General features: G+C 42.8%; 1 protein-coding gene across 3 annotated transcripts in view; it reads right to left on the reverse strand.

Moving 5' to 3' along the window:
• Positions 1-23401, reverse strand: part of LOC138623546 (neurexin-3b) — a 301858-nt gene that overhangs the window by 16324 nt on the left and 262133 nt on the right. For all 3 annotated transcript variants that reach the window (XM_069703129.1, XM_069703128.1, XM_069703130.1), the window contains 2 exons: positions 17083-17172; positions 14577-14887 (listed from right to left, as the gene is read on the reverse strand). In XM_069703129.1, the coding sequence (XP_069559230.1) occupies positions 14577-14887; positions 17083-17172 (401 nt within the window). The remainder of the gene's footprint in view (positions 1-14576; positions 14888-17082; positions 17173-23401) is intronic.

Here is a 23401-nt window from a genome sequence, read left to right on the forward strand (position 1 = left end):
CACAGCGCGGCCAAATCAATAGCCAGACTTCATTAAAACAGCATTTGCCTCCGACCACTTCAGCACATCAACTAAATGGATCACACCGGCAATCGATAGAGATAGACAGCCTCTGTGGGAGACGAGTCTCATAACACACACCTTTTAGTTTCAGAGCTGACACAAAGTTACAGACACAAAGCGAACGCAGGATGTGCAAAGATGCTGCACCGTCTCCGTCTCCACAAAGCTTCTCCGCTTTTTAATCAGAACTTCTGTACTGACTACTGTGAATCAGCCAGCAGCAACGCAGAAGCCATGAACAGGCGAAGCTGCAATTACCTCTGCAAGTGAATGGAGCGTATGCTACATCACCAGTCAGGCCTGACCTCGGAGTGAACAAAGAGGATGCAAGATTGATTTACGGGAAACCAACACTTCTTTTTATAAAAATCTTTTTCAACGTAGGAAAAAAAAAAAAAAACAGTGTCTGTCCAGAGATTTTAATTTAAAGGTAATTTTACTGCAACGTGCAAGCTAATGGAGAAGAGAGGAATAACCTGAATAAAAGGACACTCAGATGCTCCTTTGTTTTTTCACATGTCCTTTATATAAGGATGTGCTTTCAGTGGTCTGCGTCACCTAATGAAACAGATGTGGTCCTGTTTGAATCAATCCATCTGTCCACGCAGGCTGAGTAAGTAAAGATAGTAAGACATAACTTGAAGAGTGTCTTTATATACATATTTCTTTTCCCATTTTTTTCCCCCATAGTAACAGCAATCATGTGCGTTTTGAGCACTGCTAAAACATCTCAATACTGTACCTGAATGCGTCACTTCTAGACACTGATGGAGGACGAATGCTGCTGCTGCTGTCCTGCTAACGTGCCCCTTCTGCTATGGGGCTGTGTAAACATTATGTCGCAGAAATAAAATGGGTCTTTTTACATTACAAAGTCATGGTCTCTTTTGGACTAAAATTACCTAGCATGTAGATGTCAACACAAAGAAAAGGTTTTTGAAGTAAAAGGAGTAATCTGACTCACTCAAATTAGCTTCATATCAGCTGAAGCTGAACGACTATGCAGCAATTACATTATGAAGGAATGTCTACAGGCCCCGTATGAGTCAATCGAAGAGTTATCCAAAGAAAACTGGACTTTGTTTAGTTTAGTTCTTGAAGACGTTCCTCCTCTTATCCAAAAGGCGGGGGAGAATGGAGCGGAGTTCAAGGTTTGACAGTGGAAACATCTTCAAAAGATGTCCAGCTGCCTTTGGATAAAAGCCAGACATGGTCAGGAGGAGCACTTAAAGAAAGCAATATTTCAATAAACGTGTGTGCATGAGAGTATTGTTTTCAGGTAAAATGTAAAAATAGTCTGAACCTATTCTTTAATTTCATCACATTCAGAACAAGAAATAAAAATCCCAGCCCCTTGCAGCCATTTTAGCAGCAGCAGCAGCAGCGCTGTGGGCTGACATGCTCTGCTACATCAAGCACATCAATGCAACTGGTGTCTGGCATATTCCTTCCAGAGCCAAATAAAATCCACCATTAAACGCAAAGAAAGACACTCTTCACACGTTTAAAGTCTTTCTGTAAAAGCGCAGTCCACTCGCTTCAAACAGGGAGGCTGGAGGGTAAAAAAAAAAGACGTGAAGAAGATCAAATTATTTTCATCACTGTGGTTAACTATTGAGGTGTTAGATCTAATAATGTGTCAGCGGGAGCAAAAAGTGCATTTACACCCTCCCGTCACACCTGTGCCTAATAATAAACATGACTCAACCCAGGAGATCCGCATGCTAAATCACCTCTTAACATCATTAACAGCATCGGTCCCCACTCAGAAGGCTTTACAACAAGACACTGCAGACTCTACTGCTGAATCTAACGCACTTGTGTGTGTGTGTGTGTGTGTGTGTGTGTGTGTGTGTGTGTGTGTGTGTGTGTGTGTGTGTGTGTGTGTGTGTGTGTGTGTCAGATCATTAGACAAACGGAGTCACATTAGTGTAAAACTAACGCTACACAGGCTTTTAATCACCAATATTATGCTTTGTCTTTGGAAAAATGTCACATCCCACCATTGTCACATATCCCCACCCCCCTCTCTCTCTCCAACCCAGGGTCAGTAACAGCAGTGTAAAGGCTAAAACTCAGCCGTGGCCCACGGGTTACAAACATGACATGAAATATGAGTGTGAACAGGGGTTGTGTGTCTCAGAGGCGCCGGGGATCCAGGCACACATGCTTTAAGTACAGCACACCCGAGTCATATCGTCAGCGAGGGCGAGGGGAGGTCGCTCCTGAACACACCGCGGCCTTATCGTAACAAATGACCTTCACGTGTTTTTATGCCTGTAGGCCTGAAGGAACACGGAGACAACGAAGCCTTTGGATAATAAGGAAAGAGACACAACACCATACATCCACATTACAACCTCGCTATCACACCCAGTCTGGTTTATTTACAATGCCAGTGGCTAGAGCTGATTTCTTTTTTTCTTTTTTTTTTTTTAGACTGATGGGAATAAACCGCAAACAAATCAATTTCCCCTGAACCCCTCATCCTGGCCATAGATATCCAATGTGGTTGCATGTTCACAGATCAAAGGGACGCTGTGGAGGCAAGGGTAAATCAAAGACACACTATTCAAAGCAATTTCTTCTACCCCAAGGAATAAAGTCACCTTGGATAAGTTACACATTTTTTACACATGCTAGATGAGAAGACACACGGCAGACTATTTTTCAGATTCGAGAAATGGCCAGAAAGTGACAGAAATCAGAGGTCAGATTGACTCCCATCTCCTCTTTCTCTAGTTCCCATCCCTGCACTTCACCAGCCCTCATACCAAAATAAGATAGTCATCTCAATGGCGGAAGCTTCGCCTTTCTATTGACGGCTGCCTGATGTGCACGTTATCTTGTCCGATCTGAGCTTTGACAGGCCGACAAGGGAGAGGCTTGTATTACAAAGGGAATCAATGGCGCTGCATATCCCTATCAATAGGCTGCCACAACTCTTTTTGCTCCATCTCCAGGTCTGTGACAGATAAGATGCTTTATCCGGAGAGAAAAAAAAGAAAAGAAACTTGAAATGGAAGCTGAGGCATGTTAAAAATAACAGAGATTCTGATCAAACATTTTATCGTCATGTTTAATCTTCATTAGTTACAACACTGCTGAAAGTGGCGAGCAAACACAAGCGGTGCAAAAAGAGGCTGGAAGTCCTGCTGTCCTTCAATATAAGTGTGGAAATTACAACGAAATGATCTCCAGAACCAACACGGAGGGCCAAAGCCACACGCTAAATGATTCCTAGATCCAATATTGATATTTCCAATGAACACCCTCAGTGGGCCTTTCTTAGCGGGCTCCTGTAGTCAGCACATTTCTGTCCAGGTTTGTGGAGTAAATGGAAAGAGAGTGGGGGAGGTGGAGCAGGGAAACAGCTGGAAAGGTTAAAAAAAAAAAGAAAAAGAAAAGAAAATGCATTTAATTTGTTCACCATCACCGCAGCGTGTTGTTTTCAGCAGAATGGGTTTATGTGCCGAGTATTTCTCTCTTTCTCAAAGACCTGCCTTTGTACACAGCGTGCTGAGGGTTGCTGGCTCACAGCAAACTCTAATTGCCCCGAGGCCATAGGCAGCCACTTTCAAACAGGGTCATTCATCTTCCCATGGAAAAGGAAATGGTCTTTGGCCCTGATCCTTAATCACCCCCCTGCTGCAGCATATAAGGTCATCAGGGAAGCCCAGTGACGAACACACTCACACACACACATGTACACTAACACGTAAACACAACAGCTGCAGGATGGAGGGGTGTGTGTGTGTGTGTGTGTGTGTGTGTGTGTGTGTGTGTGTGTGTGTGTGTGTGTGTGTGTGTGTGTGTGTGTGTGTGTGTGTGTGAGAGAGGCAGTCACGTGGTGAGGGATGAGCGGAGGAGAACGTGAGGTGAGCAGACAGGGGACGGGAGGACATTTCTCTTCCGTGTGCGAGTTGGTGCCGTCCTCAGGTGAAACTGTAGCAGCGATTACAGGTCTGAGTTATGGTTTGTGCTTCCATTTGTGGTCTTCCCTTCAAAGAGGAAGTGAGGAATTCATATGGATGTGGTGCTGAGCGACGCCGAAAGCTGTGACCACAGAAATAGCTGGGCTCACGAGAGGAGGAGGAGGAGGAGGAGGAAGACGGGGAAAAAATGGGAACCATTTTACAGCGGTTCACAAGACAGACGTGACAGTCTCAACAAAAACTGAGGTGACAGAGTTCCAGCTAAGAAACCGCAGGGTGTTTTACATGCTGCAAGATTAACAGTTAAATCAGGATTACTTAAATCAAGCTTGTTTTGACTGTTTAATAAAGCAGGTTAATGTGACAGAAACACTCTGAACTGCCAGCTGTCAAAATAAAACTGCATTTCATTTCATTCATTTAAAAAGCAAATCTTTTACCCTCATCAATCAAATATACAGTACTGCACTGTATATTAGTAATGACATTGAACATTTGTTGATTTTCATGTTGCATATTATATTTGCTGGAGAAATTTCAAGCAGGGCTGCCACTAGTAGTTTCTTTTTTGATCAATCTGCCATAATTATTTCATGATTGTTTGGTCAATAAAATTCCACAAAATGGTGAAAAATGTACAAGTTGACATTATATTGCTTTTCATGTTTGATCAGATGTCAAAAAGAAAGTTTACAATTAAAAAACAAACAAAACAAAAAAAAAGCTTTTTTTCTTGACAACCAAACATGTGATCCTGATTTTTGCTCTTTATATAATTTTCTGATTTTAAAGTCCACGTTACTCTCACTGGGCTTGGAACTAAGGATATGATTATGATAGAGCCCAGAGGAGCAAACAGCAACGCCTCCGCTCCGTACTCGGGTCGGATCCTGCGCTCAATACTGGAATCTAAAGAGCTGCTCTCTGTTTTCATGGTGGTACATTGATTCATTTTGCTTTATTATCATATTCCTCATGCATATATATGTATTTTTTATATTTCCGACTCGCTGCTCTGTGGCTCTGAACATCGCAGCTCTCCTCGAACATCTCTGTCTTTATTGTGAATTGATGGGATCTGTGCTCGACGTCCTTTCGAGATCTGTCTTGTAAAGTCATGAATATACATATTTTAATAAGGCTTGAATTAATCTCATCACATTAAATCTGAGCTGGATTTATGGAACGGCTTCATTCTGGATGAGTCTGTTAGGCTCACTTAATCCAGGCTTTTTAAACAATGAATTGCTTTGGATTTCCTCCGACACAAAGCACCAATGAGTTGAAGCACTTAACACCTCAGCAACAATATTGCTCCAATGGCATCTCATCATTATTACAAATGACCAATTATGGAAACGCCTGTGGACTTCTCCTGCCAGCTTGTGTTTGTAAGGTGTTATAAGATATGGGACGAAGACCTTTACAAATAATCCTCAGCTGACCTCACTAATTGCAACAATACAATCAATAAATCAATAAAGAAGACGATATGTTCAGTTGGGAGAATTATTGGCTTTCTATTGAGAACGTGTGAAGTGTGAAACAAGTCTCTGAAACTGAACCTCGCTCCGTCTCCTCGTAGACTTCGTTCTGAGCTCCCTTTTCAATCCATTTCAATATTTCTGTATTTCTCACAGTGAAGGCCTATTATCACTGTAATACCAAATCAATGGAGGCGTGATGTAATGGCTGATGCTGGCAGCCTTACGTGTCCCGCATTAGCCGTGAAGTCCCATTTGAGCTCCCGTTCCTAATGAGCACAAACCAAATTAAAGCAGTCGATTTAAGACTCTTTTTTGGAAGATGAAAGTTAAAACATAATCACTAACCAATGTGGGAATCACTCAAAACACAACCAGCGTCGGAGCCCTCCCCTCGACATGCCTACACATGTAGGGACGACAGCCCATGCATGTACGCAGACACACAAGATCACCACAATTATCTTTCGCTCATTACTATTAAAAGCAACAGGTCTGATTGTAGTTTCTCTCAGCGGACGCTGGAGAGGAACATTACTGGGCTTTGCTAACAGCTCGGCCGAGAAATTAAACAGAACACATTATTGCAGAGGAACATCAAAGGCTGCGTCTGTGTGCGACATATTTAATTAAATCCTCTCGTAGACACAGATACAGTACGGCATTATAGATGTACTCTCCCTCTCTTTCTCTTAAACATGCAGACACAAGTTCACGCCGTCTGCCTGCACATATATTCACAGTACAGCAGAGAGTCATCACTCGTGCTGTGAAACAAGTGACCAGCTCGCTGCAACTTGAGCCTCAAGCACACCTGGAGAGCTACAGCACACAGCACGGGGAGCTTCACTTGATCGGGTGGCGTTATCAAACACACAGAGGACGTTTGCTGCCGTACAGTTACAGTAGATGACCTGATGAATGCCCGTGTCTGTGCTTATTAATAAGATATCTCTTCGACAGGAGGCAGCATGAAGAAGGAGGATAGCAGTTTTTAAAGCAGTAACCTCAAGTAACTTACATAGTGTTAAAGAAGAGAAAAAAAAAAAATAGATGCAGGCATGAGAAGTTTAACTTTTTGTTTAATAGTTTTGCTCCCAGAACCGTTGTGCTGGAAAAAAGTTAATTAAACAGCACCAAGAGTGTGGGATCTCACAGCAACCTCACCACTTTTTTAAATGCTTTGGCACAGGATTTAATACCGACTGTTCCACTTTGATAATTCATGTTAAGTCTGCTGGCATGTGGCTGGGAACAGATGACATCTGTAACATAAAAAGAAGAAGAACAATCTGAAGGCGACCTTATAGCCGAGTTTTTAAGGCGCAAAATGCCACCAGCAGAAAGTCTCCGGTTTAATTCCCAGCTAGCTGGACCTTCACTGCATGTATGCTCTGTTTCCCTCTATTTCCTGTCTCCATTGAATAAAGGCAAGAAAAATAAATAAAAATCGTGAAAGAAGATTCTGGATTTGAGATGAAACGCCTGTTTTTTTTTTGTTTTTTTTAAGTTTCTCACTGATGCTGTAAAATTAGAAGGCTTTTAATTCCCCTTGACTAAAGTGATTGGGAAAAATTAATTGTATTAGGGGTTTGCATAATCAAAAGTGGCATTCATGCACACTATCAGCATGTTTTTACTTGGTGGTGTCACTTTGTTGCCTCAGTTGTGAACCTGAGTTTTTAGTCGGACGTGCGTATCGTGATATAACCAGTCGGCCATCTCTGGAGGCTCCGCAGCGTGAGGTGAGCCGGTATACCACCCAGAGAATGTGCTGATGTCCTGCCGGTCAGCTCACAAACAAACTGCATCATCTCTCTCTCTGTGTGTGTGTGTGTGTGTGTGTGTGTGTGTGTGTGTGTGTGTGTGTGTGTGTGTGTGTGTGTGTGTGTGTGTGTGTGTGTGTGTGTGTGTGTGTGTGTGTAAGTGATGTGTGTTGTTAGCTTGCCTCTTGGTGCACAAGTGCCCCGCCGTGACAGTGGCGGGCTGACAAGACAGGTTTACACGTACACACGAGCGTTCCCGGAGGATCTAGATAAGCTGTGTTGTGAGGCATGGGGGGGACATCCATTACAAAACCCCCCGTGGTCCAAAAACCCCTGGAGCTAGCTGCCGGTTCTCACACACTGAGACAAACTGCCCTGAACACACACGCACACACAAAGAACTACAGACATGAAACACAAACACGTTCACACAGAGAAGTCTAATGGAAACGGCTCTATGTACATATTCGTTTGCAGCACGAGTGACATGAAAAATTCATGGAGGGAATTACAACCAGACGTTGCATACAAACTGTGTCCACAGAGAAGACAGACAGTCCACGATAGCGCTCGAACGAGTTTGTCATGTTGATGGTCGGGGGGCTGAAAACCCTCTGATATCTGGTTTCAGTGTTTTGACAGTGTGGTTGGATGCAACTGCAGCGGGCCGACTGATTTTTAAGTGTTTGTGCACAAATATATGCAAATGATGGCGGCTTAATTTGGCCGTGCATGTTGCAGATGTGCGAGACAAAGATTAAGAGATCCTTGTACAAACTGTCAGCAGGCACGCGTTCGTGTGTGTGTGTGTGTGTCTACTCCTTTAATGAGCCACACACACCAGCAGGGTTCCCATCAGTCTGCTGTCTCCTAATTGGACCTACTGAGCAACTATCGGACCTCCAGCATTCATCTCCAAGAATTCACTGGGAGCCGGGCAGCCAGAAAAGCAGGCAGACAGAGGGATAATGGCAAAAATAAAGTAGAAGGGATGGAATAAATTAGGAATCCGATGCAAAACCTGCCAACTAGTTTGACCTTTACACAATTACTGGCAGGTCCAGGCGCTGGTTGTGAGGGAAGGTGATCACAGAGACTAACTAACTGCAAGAGGAAAAGACGGCTGGCAGCAGGTGGAGAAGTGGAGCGCATCTGCCTCCTCGCACCCTGACTCACACCTGCGTGCTGTGCTCACAACCAGCAGACGAACACACTCATCAAACATCATCGAGCAGACTACCACGTGGAGCCTTCCTCACAACCTCTTGCTGAGAGAATAAATCAGTGATTATCATACATCCCCAGGCGTTAAGCAACATCCCTGATGTGCTTTACTGGTGGAGTTAAAGCAGCGACTTGAGGAAAACAGGGATGAAATAGAAAGACGGCATAACGGTAACTTAGTGTGAAAAACTGCATCAGGCAGCGGTGTGAGTTAAATGTGGTTCATGACCTTTGCTGTGTTCCCCGTCTCTCTAAACTTTTGTGGAACTCTCAGTATCAATCAAAACACCTAGAAAGTAATGTGAAAATACAGAAATCACATCGTTCCAAAGAAGAATAGACAGCGATTCGCTGAAATAATATTGTCACCATGGAAAGTGTGTCCAAGCGCATCGATAAAACATTATTTGCAGCTACTCGGCTGAAAAAAAAAAAAAAAAAAAAAAGTGCAATTAAACTACAAACAATTTACCTCTCATTTTCCCGTCTCCTGAGCACCGAGCCAGTTGAAGATGATGGACGCGAGCAATTTCTTGAACAGGGCAACCATGCAAATCACTCTCGGTGTCTCTCCCTTAGCTGTTTTCCCCCACGGTCCTCTAGATTACAGCCTCCCGTCCTAATTGTTCCCAAACATCTCACGCCAGCAGCGCCCGTTAATTGAGAGCGAGAGACGTTGATCTCCCATGATAGAGAGCCTCGCATAAATGAGTACTCCCAAAATTACTATCCACATCAAAATCGGCACGTGTGCAATCCGTTCTGTGGCCCAACAAGGATTGTGCAGCGCTGAAGGGCTTATTGCCATTTAACAAGCTCTACCTGTTTCAGTTTGTAGGATTTTTCCACTTCTACAATTTAACTGTTGTTGCAGTTGCACATTGGGATCTTCCAAGCATTTAAGGTTATAGTATGAGCCAATGTAAGAAATACATATCTATTACTTGTCACGTGGACTGACAATCAGCAGGACTGAGGAGAATAACTGAGTTTATGAATTAACTTTCTGTTAAAGACTTCTTGTTATTTCTATAATATCTGGTGACACTATACATGTCCATCCCATAGACTGTCTAAAAAAATGAGACCAATGCGGAAGTGCCTTAAATTGCAATACCGCCTAATGCCAGTAGGGGCTGGCGCCATAGATTACATTACATTACATTTCAATTAGCTGATACTTTTATCCAAAGCGACTTACAATAATTGCATTTCAACCATGAGGGTACAGACCCAGAACAACAAGAAACATAGACTCCCATTCAACGTCTCTCATGAAATACAAAGTCAGTAATTTTTTTTACACAAGTTATATTGGTGTCATTCGCTAAAGTCCCTCCTCCTAATTAGTTTTCTGGAGGTCCATTTGAAAATAATCTCATCATCAATTAGACATTAGGCCTTAAAAAAGCTGTTTGTTTTTGGGGTTTTGGCTATAGGTGGGCAGCGCGTGGTGTCGTATGGGTTTCCAATCAGTTTGAGTCAGATCCACCACTAGCTCCTCCCCAGCCTGTCCAAACCGCTTCAAACACTCAAGATGGCGACGGCTAAAATGCAAAACTCAAGGCTTCAAAACGACAATTCACACACCAATGGGTGACATCACAGTTGGTGACTGTAACTCAACATTTTTAAATGTTTAAATCTGGGCTTCCCAAAATGAGGGGCAGGACCCCTTGAAGGGTCATGCAGTAAATCACTGGAGTCAAAAGATATTATTTATTTACTGTATCAATGCAGCAGAGCAAAGATATATTTTTAATTCCATGTATTCTTCCTCCTTCTCAAACCCTGTTGTCTCCGATAACCCACAATGCAACTGTCTGAGATTCGGGTGTGTTATGCAAGTAGCAGCTAATGTAGCTTTGATCTACTAGCTGGCTAACTTATTTCTCTCTGACTCCACACCCCCAGATATTTTGCACCCTCCACCAGGCAGTCGTCAGCTGACGCTGACCAAATGACCTGACTTGAAGCAGTTTCACATTTTGAGCAGATCCCTCTGGAGCCACAGAGGGCTTTACGTAACTTTTTGTCTTCGCATGTATTATCACTCGACGAGACCTATAAACAGATTTGGCCTGCTGTGTAAAATTGGTGTTGTTCCTCATTAATTGGAGATCATCTACCATCCCCTTACTGGCTTTACAGGCTGCAGGCTACCAGCAGAACTTTAATTATGTGTTGCATAACTTCCAGAATAATTGTCAAGCCATTTCAATTTCAACACAAACCACTTAACCGGAGCTCAGACAGCCAATAGAGCTAATGTCAAACTGTTTATTTTTGTTTTCTGGAGAGAGCCCGTTAGAAGATAAAAGCAGTCAGGGGTCGGTATGAGACTAAAATAACATCTGAAGTAAACAAGTTTATAACAGGACAATATTTATTCATGTTGAAATCTTCTGACCACTTCGTTACTCCTTTTGTAGACCTTATACACTTGTCTTACCAAGTAAACAAAGAGTTAATTCCTTTATGATGAAGGCACGCAGAAAAGTAAAGTGCTTTTTGGGGTGTGTGAGATTTGACTTCAATATCCTACACACACCAGAGCAACATTATCATCCCAGTCTGTTGGCATGATGTGTGAGCACACGCATTACCGTGGCTAGACACAGTATGCTGGAGGGCAGCGCGGTTAGCGTTAGTCACCCCCGTCTGTGGTACACGATCAAAGAAATGCTCCGACTGCTAAATGGATGAAACAGGAGGAAGACTTGGGTTAAATCTTCAGAAGGTTTTGACAGCTGCTGACTGCAGAAGGAACCGGCTACTAATGCAGGTCTCAGATCATTTGTAATAGTCATAAAAAGACAAGTATGTAAAAGCCGATGAAACTTGCTGTTTGTTCCAACCGAAGACCGTCACATCTGAGTGATGTCTTTGAGCTGATAGAGACCTTTTTATTCACTTTGAAATTCATGGAGGGACTGAAATTGTCGATTGTATTTCTATATACACTATTCTGCACGTTATAATAGTTAACTTAACCTATTTAATCAAAGCTTTCCAAATCCCATGGTTCCCTTATTTACCGCTGCTTTTAAGATCTTAACAAATACCCAGATTTGTATTGTGATCTGAATTTTATGCCCCACACCTGTGATTGTTTTTTTCATTTTGTGCAGCTTATCTGCCTCTAGGTTATCTGAAGCTAACTTGGTTTGGCAGGAGTGAGACACTCCTTTCTTTGAGCTGTTCATGGTTTAAGGCTTCACAAGAATGTCTGTATTTTAATACAGTATTTTCTTTTGTCTGTGTTTTTATGTTGTTTGTGAGCCTCTAACCAGAGACAATTTTCTGTCAGTGTGATAGATGATACAGTTTTTTGAGTCTTGAATCTACATTGTCAAACAAAGTAAATGAAAATGTCAGTAGGATTTATATTAGTAATTGAGCTCTTCTGAAAAAAAAAAAAAAAAATCTATCAATTACTTGCATATTTTCAAAATAAAAGAATGTAAATAATTGCCACTAAATACTATGTGTAAACTTCATTCGACTAGTCTTTGGGTTGAGCTTGAGTCAAATGTCTTAAAATACATATCAACAATTTCTCATCTGTGCTACTCTTTATGCCCCCACATGTCTGGCTGACCCACCGAGTACCACAGTGATGGACAGAGAGAGAGAGAGAGAGTAAAAGAAAATGAAACGTGTCTGTCGTGTCGGTGTATCCCCACGGAGCTATCATTAATTAAGCGTGAGATTGGTTCTTTCCACTGCCCACCCTCGTCTCTCATTCTGTTGATCCTGAGATGTCAGGGGATTCGCCACTTCTCACCTCAGAAAAAAGAAACAGGTCGTGCTGGTAAAGTGGACCAAAAATAGACGTGTGAGAAGACACCAAAACACACACATCTGAAGTCAACACATGCGCACCCACCACGACGACAGCTGCACACATGTGCGAGTCCGATGTCAGGTGCCTGTGGCTCTCCTTCAGCACTGCAGTACATCACTAATGATAACTCAACTTCCTCCACTCCCCTATGCTGCCCAGAGGCGTGGAGAAATCTGCCAAACCGGTACAGGTCCTTTCTTACCTCTCACACCACAGTGTTTGACAGCCAACCGGGGAACTACAAAATTAAAGGCCTCTGCAAATGAAATTCTGTGACACGGACGCGTGCCGCTGCCATGGGAGCAGAAGTAGAAGTAGAAGACGACGACGACGAAGAAGAAGAAGAAAAAGAAGAAGAAGAAGAAGAAGTCATGCTCTCAGAAGGAATACAAAAATAAAGTAAAAAGTTATTGAGGGCAAAAAACTAATTTCTGATTGTTAAGTTTCCAAAGTGCTTCATCTGGCAACTACAGTAAAAGCTCCATCCTGGATATTGACAAAAGAGGTATTGCTTCATCATTTCACCTTGAAAAGGAGAGTGCTCTGTTTAAAGGCTCTTTTATAGCACACAGAACTTCATTGACTTCCTTTGATATTAATAGCCTGCGACACAAAATGCCATTTTCCCAGCGATGCCACGTTTTTTTTTCTCATCTGATGTGACCTTGTTGATGATGCCACAGACGGTGCTGTAATGTATCTCGACTCAGTCATCATCACTGCAGATTACTGATGCCACACAGACACAATGGGTATGGACTGCTTTCTGCCTTTTGTTGCAGACTTTCAAACCCCACATACGAAGGCTCGTCTCTTTGTCCCTCTCCATCAGTTCTGTCCAGATCACAGGGTAGTTAGTGGCTTTCTAACAGCCCCGACTGCGACCTCTTCCAACGCTTACACTGATACAGACATGCAAGTGTCAGCGCCGACATGAAGGGCCATCATCACTGCACGCCAGGCAATCTGTTTTGGAGGTGAAGAGGCTGATAACGGTGGTCCGTGTCTGGCGTCCAACAACTAACCTCTCACCCAACCCCGTCCTACCCCAGAGGGAGAGTTATTGCTTTAATATGGACAATGAATGGTTCAATTTGTCCTCTGGGTGTCAAAGGACTACTCGTCGTGATTACTTTCATGGCACAGTGCTGACATCCATCGGCTGGGAGTCGGGACGTATTGTAGAAAAGGCCCCTCTTAGGCCAGAATCAGGGTGAGTGACAGACGGAGACGAACGGAGACAGAAAGGAAAGAGAGGAATGTAGACAAAGGGAGCAGTGGCGAAGGGCCTGGTTTGCACACCTCAATGAGCAGCAGCACTTCAATCCTCCATAGAATGAGAAATACAGTAACCTGACCTTGACTGATCAAGCAAGGAAAAAAGCAACGCGGCTACAATCTGCCAAAGCTCAGCCACAAAAAAGGCACAGAAATACACGAAATAGGGAAAGGACAAGAGCGCTTCTTTTTTTTCTGACATTTCACTTTGTCACATTTTTAAACCTGATTATGCAGAAAACAAAACATTTAGCCTACAGACAGCTGTTTCTCCACATGAAGGGAAATCGATGTGTGAGCCATTGATCTTCTCATTTAATTTTCAGCGATACAGTGTAAAATCATACTGTACTGCTAAAAATGTCACACTAATTCTATGAATTCATTGTGTAGCACGGCGGTTCAATTGCATTGCCTTGTGGGCGATTTTGATGGCACTCTCATGTTTAGCTTAGCTTAGCATAAAGGTTACAAACGGGGGGGGAAATGCTCGTCTGGTAAAGGAACAAAACCAGTGACAGTGGCTTTAAATCTGACTAATTTCCATGCTATATAGCATGTATCACATTATGAGATATTATATTGTTTGTTTTATCTGTGATAGAAAGTATTAAAATGAACTACACTTGTATGGGAAGCTGTTTGTTTAGCAGGGTGGGCAGCAAGAGACACTCTTTCAGCAGGTTTTCAAGTTATTGTACGTTTACAAAATGTCAAACTATTTGCGTAAGATTCAAATAAGATATCGAAATCCATTGTAGACTTATATTACCTACAAATAGGTGTGTGCCTACATGGGTTTACACACAAAAGCATGTATACTGTAGTTCTAGGTGATTCTTCTGCTTATTTTTCAATCCTTTGAAAACATACAGGTAAAAAAAAACTCTGCTTGAAGGTGCCAAACTCCTGGATTACATCAGGCAGTGACTCACCACAGACACATCCAGAGGCACGACTATCTCTGCTCGTGCCTTACCTGAATAGTGGGTGGCGAGCGCTGTTTGCGGGTGGTTGTGGTCGACAGGGTGGTGGTGGTCTCGATGAAGGTGGTGGACATCTCCGGCGGCACCGAGGTGGTGGTGCGTGCGGCACCCCGGCTAACGGGCACGTCGCCCACCAGCCGCACGCTGCCGTTCACCTTGATGTTGGCGTGGCCCTCGGCGGCCATGTTGAGCACTTTGAGGCCATTGTAATAGAGGCCGGAGAGCTGGCCCTGGTACGGCCGCTTCCGGTCGTTTCCGCCGATCGAGATGGTGGCCTGGGTGTTGAAGATGGTCAGCTGCCGGCCTGACGAGGGGATGGAGGGAGGGAAGAGGGTTTGATACACTTAGGATGCAAAGATGGAGGAATAATGTGATGTAATATCAATTTTTTTTTTTTGCTGTGTTCCAAATGACATACTTCCTTCAGGACACAAACAAATAGTGCTCTTACTTATGTAGTACAGCTGACCCGATATAACCTCATCATGTGAACATATCACCCGCCAACATATATCTGCAGCTTTATAATGTGTTTTCGTTTCCTCTGTTTAACACTAAATAAACACACTGATTCTTCTGTCCAGTAGCAGCAGTGAAAAACAAATACTTTTCTGTGATGTTCAGGAACAGCTGCTGCTTCTTCAGATGCCTTAAATTCTTTATGTCTGTGGCCCCGCCCCCTTCCTTTATGTAGCCAAGATGGCGACCGTTTATGGTGAAAAGTGTCCAGCGTGTCACACTTCTTTTATGGACCATATTGAGTGCATCATCCTGGTCCTTGTAGTGTACTGCATGTTTCTGTACTTGACAGTGTGAACGCACTTGTGCACTCAAAATAGTGAGAGTTCGTAGACAAGTATACTATTTGGAACACAGCATTTGACATGCATCACCTTGAAGAAGAACTGCTCTTCCACTGCAGGATAGATGCAGTTTGGAAAACTTCTGTACTATTTCTGCTTGATTAAATGAGGTTGTAGATGGTGTTTAAACAGTAAAGATGATGCTGCATGCTTTTAAACTGAAAAAAGTCGCGATCAGTACTCAATGACCCGTCCTTTCTATTAATTTTGAGACTACAGCTATATGTACCGTTATGTTAAATAAGTTGGTTTTGCTCCTTTGCTGCTAATGCTGAAAACAGCAGACACTATGCAGATATAGCAGCAACATATGCAGGTGAGGAAAAAAAAAAATCTGAAAAATGAGCTGCAACATGTTCCTCTGGTTCTCTTAAAATTCTCTGGACAAAAACAGTGACTGAGACTTGTGCAGTAAAATGATTAATAAATATGCACACAGGCTTTGGCATATTATGAGGAAAAAATGAGCAACACACACATACTACAACTCATGTGCATTTCATTAGGAGAAGTCTAAATATCATTGTCACAACACACTGCTCATGCATTAATTATGAAAAGAAAACCTTCACAATAGAGGCATCATAATTAAAAATCTCATTGGTGTAATTTACAGACTCACAGGACTGGAAGCTCGTTACATTTGTTTGTGATATAATACATAATACATTAGGTATGGAATGAGAGGGACAAGACGTTCATATCACAGAAAATGAAATAGCATATGTGGAGTCATGCATGCAGCAGTAATGGGGTTTTTCCAAACCTTTCTGTGTTTTAAGCGGTTGTTAAAGGGACTTTATAATCAGTTTAAGATGTTTATGTGCAATGAATTTTAAATGCAGTTTATAATGGTATTATGTCGAGTAGGAACGTGTATTATGCACCAAAAAAAAAAAAAAAGAGAGAAGGCCTTTTTTTTAATCCCCACAAATGTTTTTTTTGTTTGTTTTTAAACAGAAACGAGGTGCTGACTTGACGATGTGAGTGATTGAAAAGCAACAACTTTGTCAGGGCAGTGCACCTTGGCAGGTGCATTGTGACGCTCTGCCTGTCAGAAAGGCTCCAATTAGCTCTCCATCACCAAATAAGTGAGAGTTTTATCATGTGTGATGTGTGTAACTACAATCAGATAAATTACAGTGGGGAGAAGCACCTGCTGTTTGGAAGGTTTTCAGGGGAATATGCCCACTGATTAGTTTGTTCTCTAACATTGCAGAGAATTTGAGCCAAGGGAGTTAATTCTCCTCTCAAAACAATCGTCCGACCGTTACAGCATAGATAATGCCTTCTCCTCGTCAATTTTGCACAAAAGATTAGGAGCACTTGATACTTAACGTGCCGTTGCTTCACCGTTTACAGGATCGCTTCCCAGTCCCTTTAACTGGACACCATGATTCAACAAAATTTAATAAGATGACAATGACAAAAAAGGGAAAAGAAAGAAAAAGATAATACCAATCAAAATAAAGGAAAAAATGGAACCAAAAAAAGAAGAAAAAAACCCGCTTTATTTTACTTGTTTTTAAAGGGTTTAAGGGATGGTTATTCATTCTCAGAGGTTGAAAGGGAACAAGCCGATGAAATGACAGAAAATAATAAAGAAAAACATTCTAGAAGTTTGATAAAGATTTACCTTTCTCCTGAAGCCAATCTTCTACTGGCCGGGTATATTTGAACGGGATTTTCTTATTTGCCATTTGATAGCGCTCAATGTCGCTGTTGCCTTTAAAGTTTGAGAGTTTAACAAACAGCTTGAAACAGTTGGCAACAGCAACAGACATCACACATTTATACAGTGGTTTATTATGAGTTTTATCTTTGTTTAAAAATATTTATAAAAGCTTTATGATTTTTGTTTTTTCTAGTTTTACTTTAGTTTCCAGTTTTAAAAATTCATATTTAAACAGCACACTCCACACCAATATTCAACAAAGTATCCATGCATTACAAAGACAGCAGCCATTAAAGTGACAAACTGCTTAAGTAACCTGCAAGAAGAAGTAAGACACATCACAGTCTACATCATATTAGGTGCATAATAGAGACAAAGGAAGAACATCAAATGGTTAAAAAAAGGTAGACATGCATTAACTGCCTTTCTTTGAAGCAAATTGGAGGTAATTTATGGCCACTAATCCTCCCACTGGACACCACCTGCTTTTACATTTCAAGGGCCGCGCAATGATTCGCTGTCGGAGCATATTTGGAGCGAAGGCAGCTGTGGAGCAGGTTCGCAGGGGAAAGGAAGGCAACGTTAGACGAGGATGTGGACATTTGAAGTACAGCAGACCTACTGGGGGGAGGAGGAGGAGGCGGGGGTCCCACAGTGACATCGATTTGAGGGGGACAATGCATACAAATGAGATCATTACTGACATAGTGGGAGGCCTTTTGGGTAAAAAAAAAAGAAAGGAAAAGAAAAGAAAAAAGAAAAGCACTCCACACCCCGGCTGCCACATTCCCCCTCTTCGGAGACCGTGGCTAACGTGGTGCAGGTATACCGGAATTAAAGATAATACATCGCCTTTTACAGGGAATGTTGTGTGTCGGTGTTATTTCTGGCGTGGTGCGGTTTCCCGTTGTGCATACGCCAGGATGCAATATTTTGTCTGACAATCACAGAGCCGTTCCCACTGAAAGGAGTCTGTCGACGCTGAGAATTGAGGCGTACGACTGTCTGTCTTCAAACACTTTGAGGAACAACAAAAGAGCGCGAGTCCTGTGTAGAATTATGAATGACAGCGTGATGTCACTCAGTACCCAGGTGGGAGGCTATTTGGAAGGGAAAGAAAAAACAGAATCGTTTACAGTATAATACAACAGAAACAGGCTGCTGGAAGTCTCTCAGGTGATTGAGCTGTTGAACGTCGTTAAGTTCCTGCACACACTCGTAAGGAGCGCCACCTGACTGAAAGTGTGAACACACACTCTCTAGCTGTGATGTCACGCTCGTCTCTACACCCACCCGACTCTTATTTAATTTTCTCTCTGGGTGCACCTGATTTCAAATTGCGGCGCTCTCACCTGCTGACTAAATTCACACTGCATTACACGAGGAGTGAAAGCACCACATTTACATAAAATCATCAGCTTGCCATGCCTTCCTTTCCCTCTCTCTCTCTCTCTCTGTCTGTGCTCTATCTCCCCATCGTTCTAACCCACCCTTCGAGAAAAAAACCCCAGCCAAGTTCTCAGTTTACAGCCAGCTGGGAGGGAGCGTGGATACGGCTGCGAGGGAGCTCGAGGAGCTAAAGGACTGTGTCTGCAGTGTGCCAGCAGGTTAATCAGCTACTAGCAGCACTCCCTCCCCGTTCCTTTGATCTCCAGCAGGTTTAGTGTGGCAGCCAAATGCACTCTCCTCTGGACGAGGGCCACGGAGGGAGGCATGGTGGTTGTATGTGAAATCAGAGGACGGTCACGAAGGTTAGGAGTTTTAACGGAGCGGGTCGAGTGACGGGACGAGAAGGACAGAGGATGGAGGACACAAACAGTCCGTCATCTCTCCAACTTCCGTCCCCTGTATGTCCCGAAGCATATTGTTATTTAGCTGGAGTGAACTCACATCTGGACCGGCGAAAAGAAGCTTTGCTGAGCACTTGCTAATGGCCCGGTCTCAGGTATAGCTCTTACATCGTTCTGGGTGATTAATGAGGTGACAGTCCCCCCCGTAATGAATACACCACAAGCTAATTGTCCAACTAATGAGAAAAATCTCTCTAGTTTGTCAATTTGAAATTCAATTTCTAGAGGTGACTTCAGAATGGACGACCTTGCCAATAAAAGCACTATTGTTTATAATAAAATCAGTCCTGGAGCCGTCAAGGTTTTGAGTGGGCAGACGTCTCCTCAAAATTTTTTCTTTAGTCTTTCTGGTATGAAAGAGGAAAGAGCCCTTCAGCACTATTATATGTTTGGTATTTTGTCATTGCAGTCCTGTTCACATTGACATACATTTTTGGTGGGTCAGACTTTGTTCGGGGAGACAGTGGTGCAGTAGTTAGCACTGCCACAGTGTCGCCTCACAGCAGGAAGGTTCTGGGTCCGAACCTCGGCGGGGGAGTTTGCATGTTCTCCCTCTGCCTGTGTGGGTTTTCTCCGGGTGATCCAGCTTCCTTCCACCATATGAAGACATACGTAAGGTTAAAATTGTGTTCTGAAATCCCACTTTGGAGTGAATGTGAGCATTAATGGTTGTCTGTCTTCTGTCTGTCTTTCTATAACCCGCCTTCACCCAAAGTCAGCTGGGATAGGCTGCAGGCCCCCCCCCCCCCCGATACTGTTCACAATAAAGCGGGTATAGATAATGGATGGAGATATTATTCAGCGTACATCCTTATGCAGCTATACTCAATAATAGTAATTTGCGTATCTTACATATAAACTTTAGTATACTTAGTTGTTTTCCATACTAACTAATCTCAAGCAAATCCTGAGCCCAACAACATTCTGTATCTGAGAACATCCAGTTTATTTTGAAAGTATTTCCTCTAACGTGCAAAACATTAATGAAGAGCTTCCTATTTATTCACAACGTATTATATATCAGAATATTTCGTTCATATTTTACATTTGGCTGCGTGCACACAGCTGAGAGACAGACTCCAGTAAGAAAAAAAAACAAAAAAACACTTCCTTTTTGTGTTGTATTTATTTACTGTTTGCTATTTGAGCCCTGCTGCATGCCTTCACCATATTTCTCCAACAGCCAAAACAATGTCTAGATTTTTCACCCCTTTGGCGGCAGCTATTCAGTCAACACAAACACTGGCAGCGTGACAGTCATCTGCTGGTTCGGTCGCTCCGTTCTATTCAGTGTGTTTGCCAGACTAATCTCGCGGGGGTTTCATCACAGGGCCGGTGCTGAGAGCGCATCAAAACTGTGAAAATGGCTACCGTGACAGGCTGCTGGCATTCTCTCCATTCGGGGATGATGAGTACATTTGATATAGTGTGGCCCTGTCCAAAAATCATCATTCTGCAGCTCAACTCCGCAGCTAGCTGTTGCAGCCCCCCTAGTTATGAATATCCTGCACCACCCACTTTCCTTCCAATCTACACCTGACTTTCATCTGTTTCTCCTCCTCTGCCTCTCTGCTTGTTCATTGATGTGCTTTTCGGCCCCTCTATTTTTTTCAGCTCACCGTCCATCCAGCGGTACTTCTGCCTCTTCATCTGCTGCCTGCTATTTTCTTTCTCTCCGTCTCGGCAATCAGCCGCTCTTTGCTCTTCTCGGCTGATTCAGGACTCTGCAGCCGCAACTCTGGCGTCATTTATCTACTTTTCACTCTCTCTCCATTCCCATTCCCCTTTTCTCTACACATCTATCCGTCTGTATGTCAGCTCTTTCTCCTCTTTTGTCAACTTATTTCTGTCTTCTACTCCATTAAATGCTTCTGTATTCCCTCAGTCGCTGCTTTTCTTCTCAATTCGCCCATGTCCTTCTGTTTCTCCTGCCCGCTTCCCCCCCCTCTTTCCATTCTCTCTCACACATCAGACAAAGCCAAAGAAGTAAATTCATCATTTATCAGGTCGCTCTGAAATTTATGTTGTTGAAAGGATGAATTAGACTGGCGGCTCGTACACTGAGTTTAGTCGGAGTTCTGAGAGCGACAGAGATTGTGTCTCAGATAGGGCTAATCATGTTTGGCCCTGGGGATGCACAGGGATTTATCTCGCTCCTGAGGAATTGTTTTGTCTGTATTTCAAGACTAAGATTGGCAGATATTTTGAAGCTGCTCATTGTGTCTGTTTCAGGTCGTGGGAGTCGGAACATCGTGTGCATCGATGCACGGATGGAACAGGCCGTGTGTATTTGGGTGCATGTGGATCTGAAAATGAACAGAAGGCCCTTCACGCTATGGCCAGCCCTCCCCAAAATGATGGAGCACACACACACACACACACACACACACACACACACACACACACACACACACACACACACACACACACACACACACACACACACACACACACACACACACACACACTTTCCCCGAGGCATTAGCAGAGTAGTTAGGCCAATGGTCATTCATCTGAGACAACGCCTGAACCTCAGCCAGCTTAAGGCCAAGTGTGATGCACAATTTCCGCCTGGCTCGGTCTAGTAAGTCTTTGATTCAAAGATTCGAACTCACGCAAAAAGATCATGTAACCCAAAATCAAAAGAGTACAGGGATTCAGAGTGTTATATAAGGAAATTGGAACCCTCTCACGAAACGAAGACAAGCCCCTACAGTAATGTGGGTTGTCACACAAGTACACAGGACTGCAGCAGAGATGCATGGGCATGATGAGCGCCGACTAGAAAAGGAGGAGAAACATGGATAAAAGGGAATTTGAGGGCAAAAATAAAACATTTTAAATAAAAAAATAAAAAGAAACGAGATCTGAGAGGGCACTGTTAGAGGGGGAGAATAATTAGAAAAAGGAAGAGAGTAAGCAGCCAGCACACCCACACACACACCCACACACAAAAACAAACACACACACACACACACACACACACACACACACACACACACACACACACACACACACACACACACACACACACACACACACACACACACACACACACACACACACACACACACACACACACACACGTGTAAGCTGCAGAGGCCTGATGCAAGTACTCCGGCATTGGATCAGTGTGGGTATATTGTTAGATAGAGGAACGGCAGTGTGACGCACAGAATTCCTTTTCTGTCATATTTCTCAACACTGATGCATTAACGTGTACAATTTTGATCTTTTAATTTTGATCCTTTTATCTCTGTTTTGAGAAAATCCGAATAAAGTTGTGATGTCGAGTGGGCTCAGCATGGAGGTCCTGGATCATGATCATTCTTTATATTTTCATTACCATTGTTATATTTTCTGTCTAAAAGGATCCTGACTTATGTAAACTTTAAATAAAAGCAAAGCAGAAACTTTAGAGAAAATTAAAGGGAAGTTATTCATTATTACAACTTGTATCTAATTTTTGTAGGTTTTCTCACTGTTTCTGTCAGCTGTAGTAACACTGAACTCAAAGTAATCGCTGAGATGAGTACACAGTAACATTACATTGTTACATTGAAGTCCGACAAAGCAGCGTAACAGGAAGTTCGACTCAAGACTGGGTGTAAATAAGCCAACAGTGATCAGTTTAAATAATTCATTAAATATATATTTTTTTGTCCCGCAGCAGCTACCGTTAGCATCACTGACTGTAGCAAACTACAATCTCAATAATAAACATAACATTAATTTAATACCTCTCTGACATTGTCCATCAAAACAGAACATTGGTATCTTTGCAAAGGTAAAACTTATATCTGAGCTGTTCTATTGGACTGCAATTTTACAGGTGTACCTAATGAAGTGGCCACTGAGTCCAGATTCACTTAGTCAAAAACAACATGCACTTCCTTTTCCCCCATCAGTGTCCTCAGTAAGTGCATCTTGAAGGGCCACCGGTTCCTCTACTTTGGATCTTTCAAACACTATACAATTTCCAAAAGGTACATTTTTGAAAGGTTTCCTAAAGAGACATTTTCCCCTCGTACGACCTGCACCAACATTTTCATATGATGTGCAGATTACCCTGCACCTGGGAATGTCTGCTGCTAAGAAACTTATTCTGACCTAAAAGCTCCTCGCTTCGCACAGTGACTAATTAGTCCTTTTCACATGCCCTTACTCTTCAGATATTTAATAAGCATTGTGTTAGCACCCTAAGTAAGGTTTTAATTATGTTATCTTTTCAACTATGTGGCTGTTTTTGTTTTGTCTTGCTTTGATTTCTCTTGCTTTGCATGATTAATTTTCCCCCTTTATCTTTAAATGAAGTTACTAAGATGAAAACTGTAGGACCAAACCTGAGCACACCTGAAATGCCAATGATAATATCTTATTGCACAGGAAAACTGTGTGCACAGCTATGGTAAGCACAGCTGTTTAAAGTA

Source organism: Brachyistius frenatus, unplaced genomic scaffold (genome assembly GCF_029030835.1).
Source record: "Brachyistius frenatus isolate BFR_SWC_R1_liver_20210118 unplaced genomic scaffold, ASM2903083v1 Contig_44, whole genome shotgun sequence".
Classification (NCBI taxonomy): domain Eukaryota; kingdom Metazoa; phylum Chordata; class Actinopteri; family Embiotocidae; genus Brachyistius; species Brachyistius frenatus.